Consider the following 14,769-nt stretch of genomic DNA (forward strand, 5'->3'; position numbering starts at 1 on the left):
TGATGCTCCCTCCTCACACATATGCTCATGCTCATGTTAGTGTTTGTGGCGTTCTGATATTTCTGTACTCTTGTTTATCCTGCACTTTCACATTGTTGTTTGACCTACTTGTCTCCCTCTCTGTTGCCTTTGATCTTATGTATGCGCTATGTAAAACTTTATAAATAAAATAAATAAATATAAATGTGGTAATGTATCAGTTAAAATATCTTGGCAATTGTTTAGTTTTAGTCTCAAGCAACTCTAATGTATGAACTAAAAATGAAAAACACAAGACACAGATTTTGCGAAGAAAAATATATTAGGTAGAGAAACGAAACTAGCAATAAAGTGCCATAACACCATAGGTATTTTATACTGTAGTGAATTTCTTAATGATCCATTACCTACAGTTAGCAGAGCAAAAGCATGCTCCTCCCTGAATTAAATTTGTCGGTAACATTTAAGTGCAATATTTAACATGTGATCAGAGAAAGAGAGTTTGCTTCATCCGTTGTGTTGTCTTCCAGGTGGATTATGGCTTCACATTCGGATTCCTGCTGCTGCACATCATAGGACAATGTGTCCTCCTTGCTCTGGCAGAGGATGGCGACAGTACCCCCTGTTTCATGAACTTCCATGTTGGACTGTAAACATGCCTGAAACAGCAAAGCAGTCAGTCATCATAACACGTTTGTACATGAACTCTGATTAGCTAAATGCTGCATTCCACTTACATGACAACTTATCGATACCTCGAACAAAGCACAACAAAAAGACTTGTAGGGAATTATTCTTTCAAGGCATTCAGCCATTAAATGTCTGTTTCTGCAACTGAATTTTAAAATACGTCTACCGTGACATATCACACAATGGCTTTAAGCAAAGAGAATTTAAGGCATGGATTCCACATGAAACATACAGAAAGATGAATCATATAGATTGAGAGTGCTTCATGATTACTGTATTGCTCTGTCAATTCTGCTCTACAACACCATCGATTGGCAGAGCCAAAATGATTTGCCCACAACATTGGGCCAAGACCTATTGGTTTTACCAATCTTATTTTTCTAAGGTGGCCACTGTAAAAAAGTGCATTATTTAGACTGAGCGGCTGCCCACCTAAAGGAAAAATAACACTAACTTGTGAAGGTGAACCTCAAAAGTAATTACTCTAACCGGAGCTCAACTACCCCGTAGCTGTGGCACAAAGCAAACCGGTTTAACTTAGGGTAATATGTAAAGTATTTATGCAGTATTAAAACAGTAATATAGTAAAAACATCAAACAATAAAAATCCCAAACCACATTAGAAAAATAGAGTACATTTTAGCAAACAAATGACAGTAAATTAAAAGAAATTTCAATAAGTGGAACAGTATAAAATACTTTTCAAAGATTTAAGTGACAATGGCATAAAAAGCACAAAGTGCCAATAAAAGTCTATCAGCGCAGTAGACTGGGACCTAGACACAATTTCAGCCAACTCTGATGGAGTGTGAGCCGGATACACCAAGCAGGTTTATCCTGGCCAAAGATTTTACCTTCTGACATAGTATTCCGTATGGAGCTCAAAATCCTCCATCACGGCAAGCCTGAAACTCTATCTGACAAACTTGCATCTAAATAGGACATCTTTGATGTGAGGTCCCACCGACGTGCAGGAGGTCCTGAAGCCCTAACCTTTCAGAGTCTCGGGAGAAGCTCCTCTGGGTCACTGATAAGGCTTCCAGGACCTCAGGGGCAGCATATAAGGACCAGGACTCACTCCAGCAGAGGCAACCAGCAGGGTCCAGTCAAGGTCCAGTAGTTCTGGTCACTTCAAGGAAAATGCTTTTCACAGCTTGTCGTGTTCCTGTAGGCACATAAGGGGTGAGTCAACTGACCCCTTGAGTCCACTTCTCAGTCCTCGGTACAAGTGAGAGCAGGTCCAGACTTTCTAGTCTGCACATATCATTGACTGCAGTCCAACACTCTTCTGAACTTCAAGAGGTCTAGAAGGTTTTCTGAGTAGCTGTGAGTGAGGTGCCAGCTTTGTAAGTTTTTTTTACTAGCCAGTGGGTGGGGGTGACTCTTAGACACTTCCTAACAAATGGGGAAAAAGGAAGGTCTGGGGGCAACTCTCCCCACTTTTGCAGCACATCCTGTTTCTCTTGCTGCAAACTAGCCCACATTGCACCAATCTAAGAAAACTCAAAGATGGCACTGTCCTTTTACCCTTGGGGGCAGCTTGCGTGAGTCAGGTGTGTGTTTAGAGAAATGAGCACTCACCCACTAAGCTACACCACAGTCGTTCTGGGGCCAGCACCCCCTCCAACAGGGATGGAGTTGGGCTTACCACCAAGGCTCCACATATCAAAAGGTTTCCCACTACAAAGTCTCTCCTTACACTTCACTATAAATGGGCAGGTCTAATTTGCAATTTCATAGGTATATCTCATTTAAAGTGAATTTTAGGTTACTTGGACACTAATGGAGTAAACCATGCTAGTAGCCAAATAAAACAAAAACTAGCAGTTAAAGCTGCACCTTCTACTAAATATGCGGACAAGGCAACACATATCAAACCACACTAGAGGCAAATGTTTGGAAACTGAAAAGCCAAGAAAGCAGATTTCTTTTTGTGAGGTAACACAACCGCTGGTTCCGCTCCTTTGTAAATTTCACTTGCCTTTATAAGGACTGAGCTGCAAAAATTGACCTTTTGGAGTGGTGGTGCAGGATGGTTAAACAAAGTGGACAAATCCTGCTGGTAGTGATCGAATGTGGCACTCAAGTGGCCAACATGAAATCAGTCTATGGTTCTGCTAAAAACTTCTTTTACTTGTTCTCAATTGGCACTCTTGAAGGCAATCTTAGCAGTGACACAGATGATGTGATCATCATTTGATGTGGAATGGCTCTGAATCAATAATTTACTTCATCACATGCAGAGAAGAATCAACACATAAATAGGAATAAATGAGTGACTGAATGATAAGATCTGTGTTGCTCACAATGCCTACAAATAGATCTCAAGGTATTGTAGCCCTAACAGCTATTTGTTGAACCTCTAATGGACTTCAGATTCGCAGAGAACAAAAAAGATAACTTTTTTTGCACACGATTATCAATTTGTATTGGTGAGTTGTTATTGCCCAACATTTCTAGCTGGACAAATTGTTGTATTGTATAGGCAACAAGCTTCTCAGTTTTGGCCAAACTTATGACTATGGAATATTCTGTATAATTATTACCAAAACTACAATTTTCACAAGGTTTTTCACAAACATTTGAAGAATAAAACACTTGTTTCATTGTGGAATCAGTGTAAATGATTTATTTGCACTAATGCTTTAGGGAATCTTCTCTTATATATGGGCTCCAACACTCGCTGTTTGTCCTGTTAGTGAAGAAAGTGGGGTCCTGGATCACCTAAAGAAGGGGAGTTCCTAGAATGTGATTAGGTAATAACCTATATGCTCTAAAATTGAGTAAGTTCAGTGGCAATAACTGAAGTCATTTAATTGCGCAGGATGGTTTATATTTGTAGTTCGGAAAACCAATTGAGGAAATTGTGGCGAACGCCCGTAACAATTTATGGTATTCCAAAGGCATGTCCAGGAAGGGCAGTAAGTGTGGCAATGTACAGCCGGAAAATTCACAGATTCAAAGATGACATCATTATTCATTATTTAGGCGCATTGAAGATTGATCTCATAGAGGGCCACGTGTATCAACCATTTTTGCGTTAGCAAACGGCAAAAAAGGGTTTTCACATGTATCAAACTCAAATTGCGATTCGGTAACATGTTACCGAATCGCAATTTGGGTTTGCGATTCGGTATTAGGAAGGGGCGTGTTTAGGGCGTCCCTTCCTAATACCGAATTTCATCGTTATGCATTAATGTTTTGCAACCAAAATGGGGTCTCAAAACATTCACATTTTACCACCTACTTCAAGTAGGTGGTAACCCATTCGCAAAAGGGCAGGGGTCCCCAAGGACACCTTCCCTTTTGTGAATGTTTGTAAAAGCATTTTTAAGAGCAAGCCGTGGACCCACGAACCGCTGCCTGCTCTTAAAAAATGAAAGGAAAACTTTTCTTTTTCTTTTTTTGTAAAGCATGCGTTTTTTCTTTAAGGAAAACGAGCTGCTTTACAAAAATAAAGATTGCTTTATTGAAAAGCAATCACGAACATGGTGGTCTGCCACCATCCCTGTGATTTTTGCGATTCCTAGGGGGTCGCAAATTGCGACCTACCTCATTAATAGTCATGAAATGGGTCATTTGCAATCCCCTAGGAATCGCAGAAAGTGTTCAACACACTTTCATGCATGCCGTTTTGCGCTTTCCCATTTGCGAATTTCAAGGATTCGCAATTAGAAAATTGGAAAATGGGGCCTTCATACATCTGCCCCAGAATTCTTTAGAAAGAAATGCTGTTCTACTTAAGTGCACCTTGCAGAAGTTTCGCTCATGTTTCTCTCCAGGATTTGAGATGTGAAATGTGATTGGAAGAGTTAAGCAAAACAATTAATCTTGGATTTCGAAACTAAAAGACTAACATAAGTGTGCAGAACTACACTATGTACAGCTCTTTTAAAAACGCAAGTACTTTTAAAAGGCAAAGACTGATTTCTCTGTTTATGTGACGCATTTATACATTTCACATGTTCTAGAGAATTAGAAATCCCATCTAACTCAGAGTTTAATATACTGTACCGTTTCCAACATTTTCAACTTCTCCTCTGAAATCAAGTTCTCTTTCTTGAGTTCCTCCACAATGCGTTCCAGAGATTTTATTTTGGCGCGATGCCGTCTGTGTCTTTGCTGGAGTAATTTCACTTTCTTCTGGAGGCTCACGGCTAAGGCAACAAGCTGCTCATTGGTAACGCTGCTCCCCAGATGTAGTGGCAATGTCGTTTCATCCAAATTTTCCAATTGACTTTCCTCCAAGCTTGCAGCAACCTTTGAGTCAGTGGACTGAAAAGAGCCAGGTGATAATGTGTTTGCATGATTGGACACAATTGGCAGAGTAGAGACAATTGGTGCAGAAATAGCAGAAGATAACACAGTCTCTGGAAGCACAGTGACAAGAGTGACTGCATCAGTTTGGACAGGGGGAACTTCAGGGGCTGTTACTCCTAGCTGTGGCTGTAACTGCTGAGCCGTTGCTGAAGTTAATGCAGACACATCCGTTTCAGTTGATGGATTTATGGAGACATTTTTGATCATCAGTGCCCCAGGCCAGTTTATTTCATCCACTGAGTATGTTGCAGGTGCTTCTTCGAGAACCAATGTAGTAGAGCACTCATTATCTCCTGTAGGGGCTGTACATTCATAGGACACAGGCAAACCTTCCAGATTCTCCTCAGATGCCACCACTAACGAATCCTCGGGTGCCTCATGGGACCATTCTACATCAATGTCTAACTGTTTCACTGCAACTGCATGAGCAGTTGCCAGACCTGATGTATGTTCAGGTGCTGTAATAATATCAGTTTTGGTGTTCGATGAAAAAGATACACCTTGAAAAGGTTCAACAATTTGTATTACTGGCAATAAATTCACAGATCCAATAGGAGCTGAGACTCTATGGACATCTGAATCCTTGGCGAAGTCCTGGGTCCCTCCAATGGATAGCGACGTTGAAGACTGGCATGGGTCAATGGAGAATGCAAGTGTTTTTAAGTCCTGAATCTCCGACAAAGAGCGAACAAGGACGGCTTGCGGTGCTGGAGAATTGCAAGCAATGCTGCTGTCAATCATCAATTTTTTTCGAACTCCCATTTTTGATACGTTCTTTCTCTTCTGCAAACAAACAAGAACGATTTTACAAGTTACTAAACTGAGGAATAGCTCTTTGTCCCAAGTGTCTTTCAGTTTTAAATTATTTCCAAAAGTGTGTCTAACTTAGATGAGAAAATATACATACAAAAAATGACTAAATATAATCCTGAGACGTGCATTCAGAACTTATCTTCATTGCCCAGGATATTCTTACTTTATTTATGCTTTGAGCTAAGAAGCACTTCCGCACACAGTCGTTCCATTCAAAGCCAGGAACTATTATGCCAAAGCGTACCTTTTCAGACCCCAAAAAATATTTTTGTTTTAGCCAATGTTTTATTTTCTATAAAGGCCAGGGAGGCTCCCCCCAAAAATCAAGTTTTACAAAAACATAACAAAACAAGCATGGACAAAGCGAAACGCTTGGCAACCAACACCAGGCCTATTGTCTTTTTCAATACTTATTTAGTCTACTATACATATTTAAATGGGATTTTTTTTAAATCATCTATTGGTCTGCGGCCTTGTCATTGACATTTTGGTGCCGGCCTCAGCATACGGTGTAGGGTACAGGGTCACTCCACTTCAGCCTCTGGCTTACTTACCTGCCTGTGAGTGAAACCTTTCTTCTCTTCTATAATGTGCACATTCACACAATATGTAGCCCCATTCAGGGCCAGGCACTACTGGTGCAATGTGAGTTTTTACACTATATCTCTATTCACGGAAAAAACAAAGGTTAAAGTAACGTTATAGTTAGGTGAATATATGTCAATGACAAACTTGTTATAAACTAATAAAAGAAAACACAGAAATTCACAGTTACAGTTAGCAGAGCTAAATAAAACTGGCGCCACCGCCATGCACGGCTTATTACCTCACATATTACATCACTCATGTCGTTCTATGACATAATTAATGGCATCACTGATGTCATCTCAAATGACACCATCCAATGAGTGTTGTAGTTTGCTTCATAGTTTACATAATGGCGGGTTGCTACCATATTACTTTTCTAACTAATTTGGTACAGCCTGTGTCCAGGTACTGGGTGAAAGTGTTTACAAAATAGATGTGCTTCTAATGCATCACAGATGTGTAGAGGTATTGGATACGTTACAAATCTTTGTATTGATGAGCAAATCGGAGCGCAGTTGACAGTTGACAACTTGTGTCCAGTATGTACCACACAAGCTTTTTGGTTCTGTAGAAATAGTTTTCCACAGGGCACAGGTTCTACATATTAGATACTAAGTATTGTAAGCTGCCTAGAGTTATTAGACAGAATCAGATCAGCATGCCCATTTCTACATAACATAGAATATCGTGTTGACCGTGTACTAACCTATGTACTTATGCTTGTTTAGCTTTTGAAGATGGTGTATCTGTAAAGTTTACAGCACAATATGAAGGCTGCAGGTAGTATGACCATTAGCACTTTCATGCAATAGTTATTTAAAGCGAATAGTGTCTCTTTGAACAGGGTTTGCATAGAATGTATACTGTTCTTAGTAGGTACTTTTCAATATTTTTTGGTCTATTTCTCATGAGTTTCACGGTCTGCACTATCTCTATGAATTAAACATTGTTTAAAATACCCCCTTTTCTACTCTTATCAACATAATTTCCCAATGTAGGTTCAGTGACTGTGAGGCGTTTGCTACAGATAAAGGTTGTCCACAGTAGGTGATTAATTTTGGAAGACATGTTGAGAATTTTGAGGGACTTGACTTTCCCTGAACACTTGTGTAAAGATTGAACATTGTGTGAAATAACAGTTTTCCGTATATCTGTGGTTGATTATTAATGCAAACTAGGCTATCCATGAAAGGTATGGTCAATGTTGCACATAACACATGCGTGCTACACCCAAGGGAGTTTTATCTGTGGTGGCATTAATGATGCTTCATATTATTCTGAGCTATTTTGTTCTTACATACAGGCCTTTAATGCCACACTAGTTTATAGAGCAATGTGTGCAAAAGGACCTTGGATGATGTAATCAATGATGTAATCGGTGATCTCATAAATGATGTCATTATGTGATATACCACGCACACCAGTTCGAAAAAAAAAAATTCAATTTTATTTTAATGGTATAGAATATCAAAATGTTCTGGGCGTGCTGGGAGGAGTTGTCCTCTAAACCAAGACGTAATGATAAATGCACCAGTTGCACCACTCAGAGCTGGGTGGTGTCCCTCCTAAAGCACAACCACTTGTGGGCGACGCCGTCGCAAATCCAAAGTAAGCCAAAAGTTTGAAGAAAATTGAAAATCAATATTTTATTGTTAATGGTTCATCATGGAATAATCTTCATTGTAATCATGAGATTGTCCAAAGATTTGAAGTATCAAAGATTCAGATTATTTGAAGCAGCTGAAGAATGAACCCCAATGCATTTCGGGTATTAAATTACCCTTCATCAGGAGGAGAGATCCTGAAAAGACGTAGGAGTAAATTGAAACGAGTTGTTTCATGTAAACCATCTTTGTCCATTGCACTGTGCTTTGGTTTCATTTTCATCCTAGTTTCCTCTCCATAACCTTTATTTTCAGCCTTGAACTTTTCGTTCGACCATCTTTCATTTTTTCATGTAACAGGTTTTAATATTTTTATTTACATCTATAATCACCTTGAGTAATGTATCATTTATTCGTCTCAAACCTTATCTCTTATTTTTCATCTACCATTTTTTATATTCTATTCATACTTCTGCCTTGCTTTTCTCTGTGTTATTCTCATACACGTTTTCTACTTCATTCTTCATCACTTCCAGTTTTTAATTCTGTGTCACTTTCCATTTTTTCTGGTTATCAGACATTTACCTATCTTAATATGGCCGCCACGTACAGTAACATGTTTAGTATTCGCTACCATGGCAACACATGGCCGCCACGTTAATCTACATGCAACACCTATCCCTGTTGACATCGAGGCACACACATGGTCGTGTGATTACCACGATCAACTTTCTTTACCCATATTCTTTTTCAACATCGTTATTATTGTTTTGAAACATCGTAGTCACCTTTGTGATCACTGACTTTTACCCATTCCAACATGGCCGCCACAAGCATGACTCACAGTACACTTTCCCTTCTCACTGTTTATAACGACAGCTGCCGGTGCCCGCCGTGCAAACCTTCACAAACTCATGGGAGCACGCGGAACGCTGTCCTCATTCACATCAAGGTATGCTTTCTTTAATTTCGGGCACACTTGTTACTTTGCACGTAAACTCATACTGAGTTTAACCATTTTGGGCTACTGGTGTTATATCTTCTTTCACACTTTTCCAAACCATCGCAACATAGGGTGACACCTCAATACGTGGATAAACTAAACGGTTTTATCAGTTGGCAGCACATTGGTGTTTTCTGACATGGGCAGTCGACATTCTTTTTGCCCTTGATTCAACGGGTTATTTTCCTTTTTTATTAATCCACACAATCACGTTTTACAGCTTCAAGGCACCAACCCGACTAACGTTAGTTTGTTTTAAACTGTCGTTTCAATTTACTCCTACTTTTACGTCTTTTCAGGATCTCTCCTCCTGATGAAGGGTAATTTAATACCCGAAATGCATTGGGGTTCATTCTTCAGCTGCTTCAAATAATCTGAACCTTTGATACTTCAAATCTTTGGACAATCTCATGATTACAATGAAGATTATAAATGATGTCATAGAACATGTCATGAGTGATGTAATAGGGCAGGTCATAAGCAGTGCATGGCAGGGGTGCAAGTTATAGTTAGCTCTGCTAACTAGAACTGGTGCATTTCTGTGGGGCGGGGGGGTTTCAGTTCAAAATGTTAATATTGTTACCGACATATTCACCTAACTTTAACATTACTTTCACCTTTTGTTTGTCAGTCAATTTCTAAGTTTTTTTTAATCACACCTAACTATAAAGTCAATTGGCCTTAGTTTTTTTAAGTGAATATATATATTCCACTCTCAGAGCTATATCAGGCCTTGTGGACCCCATCCCTCATCGCCTTTTTATTTGATGAAATAGCAGGGGGACACATAGCTCCTTTCTTTGAGCCTTATTAGGCCCCGGGGGACCCCATCCCCAGGGCCTTTTTACATAAAGGGAAGGGGGCCACACAGCCATTCCCCTCGAGCCTTGCTAGGCCCACACTGATCCCCATCCCCCAGAGTCACTTATTTAAGAAAAGGGGAGAGGTGCCGTCTGGTCCCCCTCTCAGTTTTGTTACATTTTGACCCCAGGAGTGGGCTCCCCAGGGCCTTTAGTGGCTCGGGCAGGGGGGCCGCACTTCCCCCTCCCCTCAAACTAATTACGGCTGCGGGGGTGGGCTCCCTGGGACCTCTGGAGGCTCAGGTAGGGGGCCGTCCAGCCCCCTTTCCCACAAACAAATTTTGGTGCCAGAAGTGGGCCCCAATGGGCCTGTTTATGAATATAGCCCGCAGGGTGAGCTACCCGGGGAATAAACACAGTAAATGTGGTCAAGATGCCATTTTGCTTTATTTTTCTATTTTTTTTTTTTTCCCGATCCCACAGGAGTCTTCCGTGGGAGCGAGATGGTCCAAGAGAAATAAAGATCCCTAAAACTACTGAACAGATTTACACCAAATCACAAAAAGCACAACGTGCGGGCCAAGATCTAGCTTCCTCCCATATTCGGTGTAATTATGTTCAGCAGTTTTTGCTGTAGCCTGTCTTAAACAGTTCTATGGAAAATGCATGCAGATTTTGCATTTTGGAACCCTTTTTTCTCAGCCCCCACTTTGCAGATCACTTCGAACCTTTCCATGCACAAACTAGTCAAAAAGTGGCAACTTTTGGACAGTTTCATGGAGATTCGTCAAATGGTGCCAAAGTTATTCGCAAGACAAAAAAAGCTATTCCTATGAAACAGTTGCCCTAACTATAACGTGTGTGTGTGTTTTTTTTGCATGTCTACGGTTTACCCCCATCACACAGACACTTTTTGCCCCCATTTTGACTACTAGGTACTGGTTTAATGACTCTGAAATGCCCTGAGCCCTGCCAAACAGGACTGCATGAGCTCTGGCCTTTAAAATGGTGTTTGTTTAATTGGATAGTCCTCAGTTGGCATAACCTGACTTACTTTAAGTTCATAGTATATGGTACCAGGGAGAGGTGATGTCATGATATGTCATACCATGACATATCAACATTCTGGTAAATAATGTAGAATGTTTGGGGAGGTTGTGATCTCATGATATGTCATACCATGACATATCAACTTTCTGGTAAATAATGTAGAATGTTTTGCGGAGGTTTGTTGTCAGGGTTCTATGTGTTGGCAGTTACCCTGACGATACCAAGGGTTCAGGTGCTACAGCATAAACCTCTTCTCTACACAATGGTTTCCTGATCTTTATTGAGAGAGGCAACTACAATTTTGGCAAAGATTATTTCACCACAACCTTAGAACCCATGACAGTTTTTGAAAAAAGGAAATCTGGTGTACATCTCATATGGAAAGCAGGACAGTGTGCAGCACCATAATATAAATTAGATGTGCTAAGGGCAAAATAGGGTCCTTCATGGGAGAGGGGCATTACCTCCTTTCTGTAGGAAGCCACATTGGTGTTAGATCAAAAGGCGAGCTTCAAAGGAAGAAGCTGCCTTTGAAGGGCAAATGGGTAGCACTCAGGAGAGGGGCGCTCTATTGTTTACGCAGACATGCTCACACTGGGGACAGGAGAGGAGAAGCCAGTTGTCAAACTGGTTTTTCAAGGAGTGTGTAGCTCCTTGGTAGCCACACCTCTGGGGGAGGCCTAGGGAGCTCAGCTGGTCGAGATAGGGGTCTTGTCATGTTGATAGTGGGCCGAATGATGTACCCAGGAGGTGGTCATTAGGAGGGAGGAAACTTGTTAGCCCATTGGCTACCACCTGCATCCTACCTTGAGGCCAGTTTCTGAAAATAAATAGGGTACCCCTGGCACCCAGAACACAGATCTCAATGGACCTGGAAGAAGGACCAAAGAAGGACTGCCCTGCTGCATCGAGAGACCAGCAGAGAGAGGCTGCACAAAAGAAGACTGCACCTGATGGCTAGCGAAGGAAGGGACTGTGCCCGCCTTGTCCTGCTCAAGGAGAAGTTGTCTCCCGAGTCCAGCAAAGCCAAGAGACTTCAAGGGCCAACTGGCTGGCCACCTGGGACACAACAGCTGAGAAGCCTGCTGGGGCAAGCTGGTAGCCCAAAGTCTTCAAGTCACTACCACTCTGCCGTGCAGCACCAAGGACTAAGACCCAACGCACAGGGTTGCACCAGAGTTTGGAGCCCGCAATGCTCTTAGGGCCCAATTCACAAAAGTAATCTGAGACAAAATCCTAACTTTATGACTTTCGGTATTCACAAAAGCAATTTAGGAGTAGTAAAGTTAGGATTTATTCTTAAGTTTGTCTTATGTTTTGGTCTTCAGACAAAATCTTAACTCTACTACTCCATCATGCCTTTTGTGAATACCGAAAGTTGTAAAGTTAGGATTTTGTCTCAGATTACTTTTGTTGATCGGGCCCTTTGAGAGTTGCTGGGCCCCTCAGAAGACGAGTTATCAAACCAAGGAAGGACTGGCCTGTGACGACGACACTGGGCGACTGGTAGTCCAGTGGTGACTGGACTTCAGCCAAACCAGAGAGTACATTGTGGGACAACGACCCTGCAACCAAGAGCCCCACACCAACTTCGCAGACTGAGGAGCACCTGCAGGCAGATCCTGGTCGTTAGCATTGCATCCTGAGAGCATCTTCAACATCCTTTATCTCTTCAATCAGGGTCACTCCAAAGGAATTGATTGCAACACACAACACAGATAAAGTGCCTGGAACTGCTTGAAGCCTTTCTGTGCTCTTCTGTGGAGGTAACCGTTTATAAGGACCTTGCTGGTCCCCCTGACTAGCTTCCTGCTGGAGTTTATCGCCCCAAGTACTTCTACCCAACCAAATTGACACTTACCCCAGTTTACCTTGAAAAGGTTTCTAAATGTCAAATTCGTAGAATTTGCCAAAGCTTGTACGCGATTGAGTGAAAATGCTTTGAATTATTATTACTTGTGAAATCTATACCTCTGGAATGCTCTGGTGGATCTTGTTCTGTGTGGTGTCTAAATTCTTATAAAAATACAGTCTATTTTTATAAATTGGTGTTGGGTTTCTCGAGTGTTGTGTTGATTTCTTCTGCAATTGTTTTGGTGCTGTTCAAATGCTTTACACTAGTTCCTCTGAGTAAGCCTTCCTGCTCAGTGCCACAGCTATACTAGATTGAGCTCAGAAAACATTCACAAAACTCTTCAAAAAAGTGCTACTTTTTGTCTAGTTTACACAGGGTGATCTGTAAAGCGGGAGCTGAGAAAAAGGGGGGTCCCAAAACACATTTTCCCCATTCATTTTTTCATAGGAACTTTACACACAGCTACAGTCAAAGCTGCTGAACAGATTTACACCAAATTTGGCAAAAAAGTTAGATTTTGGTCCAGAAAGAGTGCTTTTTATGTTTTGGTGTAAATCCTTTTAGTGGTTTTGGAGAAATTAAGGTTAAAAAAAAAACACAGTACACTATGGCAAGGTCTTTGCACTGGTGTCCTGCAGCCACCACAGCAAGTAAACCTCAAATGCTTTGGGCCTTTGCGGACATAAGGGACTAATATGAGACTGGCGAACAACTGCTATCTGAACTGCAATGGAGACCCCAAAGAGACTAACCTACGAGTCAAAAATACAGTAATGTGCTTATGCTTTCACTGCAAGCCTGAACCTACCATTTTACCGTATCAATTACATTGTGTCTTTCCTTGTAAAACCTCCTTACAACCCTGTGCCCTTGTTTATACCTTTTTTGTATAGCAATTCATAGCGGATAATGAACTCCTTCTCTTTCCCATAAAGATGGACAGTAACTATTTTGTTTTATAGGGTGATTTGAGTGCTGAGATTCTTTTCTCAATACTAACTCCCTGAGAAGGCTTGGACTGTTTGTTCCGCCACCCTGAGAGTCGTATGTGTAAACAGTGTACTTGGTGATCAGTTTGACTGCCATAGTGTAATATTCATTCCCACAGTCGCTGAAGAGAATAGCACGCACAAATTAATAAAGAGACATTATGTTAACTTCCAGTGCTTCCTAGACTAGCCAGTGCAGCAACTGGCCCTCATTCCAAACAAACTCCACATAAGATTACATGGGAGAATTCCATAACTTGGTATTTTACATTCTATGAGCAGATAAGAAAGCTTCATGTTTACTTTTCTTATGAAACAGAACACAAACTGCAAATATAAAATTAGCACATGACAATAACACAATAAGCTCAAACACAGGTATGTGCAGCATTCTATCTTATCAAATATATAAAAAGTATATACTTAAAACGAGCATGGAGATAATTCTATAGGCCAAACATATGCAAAGTATATGTGCACATTCGATTGATAATAGAGAAAAGTGGATACTTAAAAATGGGTTGATGGATTGAAGTTATCTATACACAAAGTCCATGAATTTAGAAGGCAATCTAGTCTCTATTCTACCATTAATCATTTCATCATCTGCTCTCCTACGTCCTAACATGGCCTTTTAAGTTTGAATGTATCCATATTTCTCTTCCTTGTCTAACTTACCCAATCCATTTACACTCCATATAACTCCCTATAATACTTTCCCACTTTTTTTACGGCCTCTGGAACAAAATTAACTTAGATTTACCCTTGTGAACACTTCACAGTATTTTCATCTTTACACTTTGGCCTACTCTCACCATAAAATTCGTTGTCCTTAAAATGTTATCGACATTGCTTTTATATAACTCTTGTTTGATTAAAACGTATTTTTAATTTGTCTTTATCAAGTTCGACCTCCTCATTACTCTTATTCCTGGAGACAGTCAGGTTGGGTTTCTTTCTTCTCAATAATTTAAATAGTGATTGACCTGTTGTGCAATATTCACTTGTTCTCAGCCCACATCACCTGCTTCCCATAATCCACAACAGGCCTGCTATATGCCACATCCATCTGAATGCC

The 14,769-nt window shown here is 40.8% G+C and overlaps 1 protein-coding gene across 2 annotated transcripts in view; it reads right to left on the bottom strand.

Annotated features, from left to right (window-relative positions):
* Positions 1-282: 282 nt before the first annotated feature.
* LOC146798384 (uncharacterized) overlaps positions 283-14,769 on the bottom strand; it is a 45,663-nt gene continuing 31,176 nt past the window's right edge. For both annotated transcript variants that reach the window (XM_085625648.1, XM_085625649.1), the window contains exons 3-4: positions 4,684-5,772; positions 283-638 (exon numbers count right to left, since the gene is read on the bottom strand). In XM_085625648.1, coding sequence (XP_085481774.1) covers positions 456-638; positions 4,684-5,772 — 1,272 coding nt within the window. In that variant the 3' untranslated portion in view covers positions 283-455. The remainder of the gene's footprint in view (positions 639-4,683; positions 5,773-14,769) is intronic.

The sequence above is a fragment of the Triturus cristatus genome, chromosome 9 (genome assembly GCF_964204655.1).
Source record: "Triturus cristatus chromosome 9, aTriCri1.1, whole genome shotgun sequence".
Taxonomy (NCBI): Eukaryota; Metazoa; Chordata; class Amphibia; order Caudata; family Salamandridae; genus Triturus; species Triturus cristatus.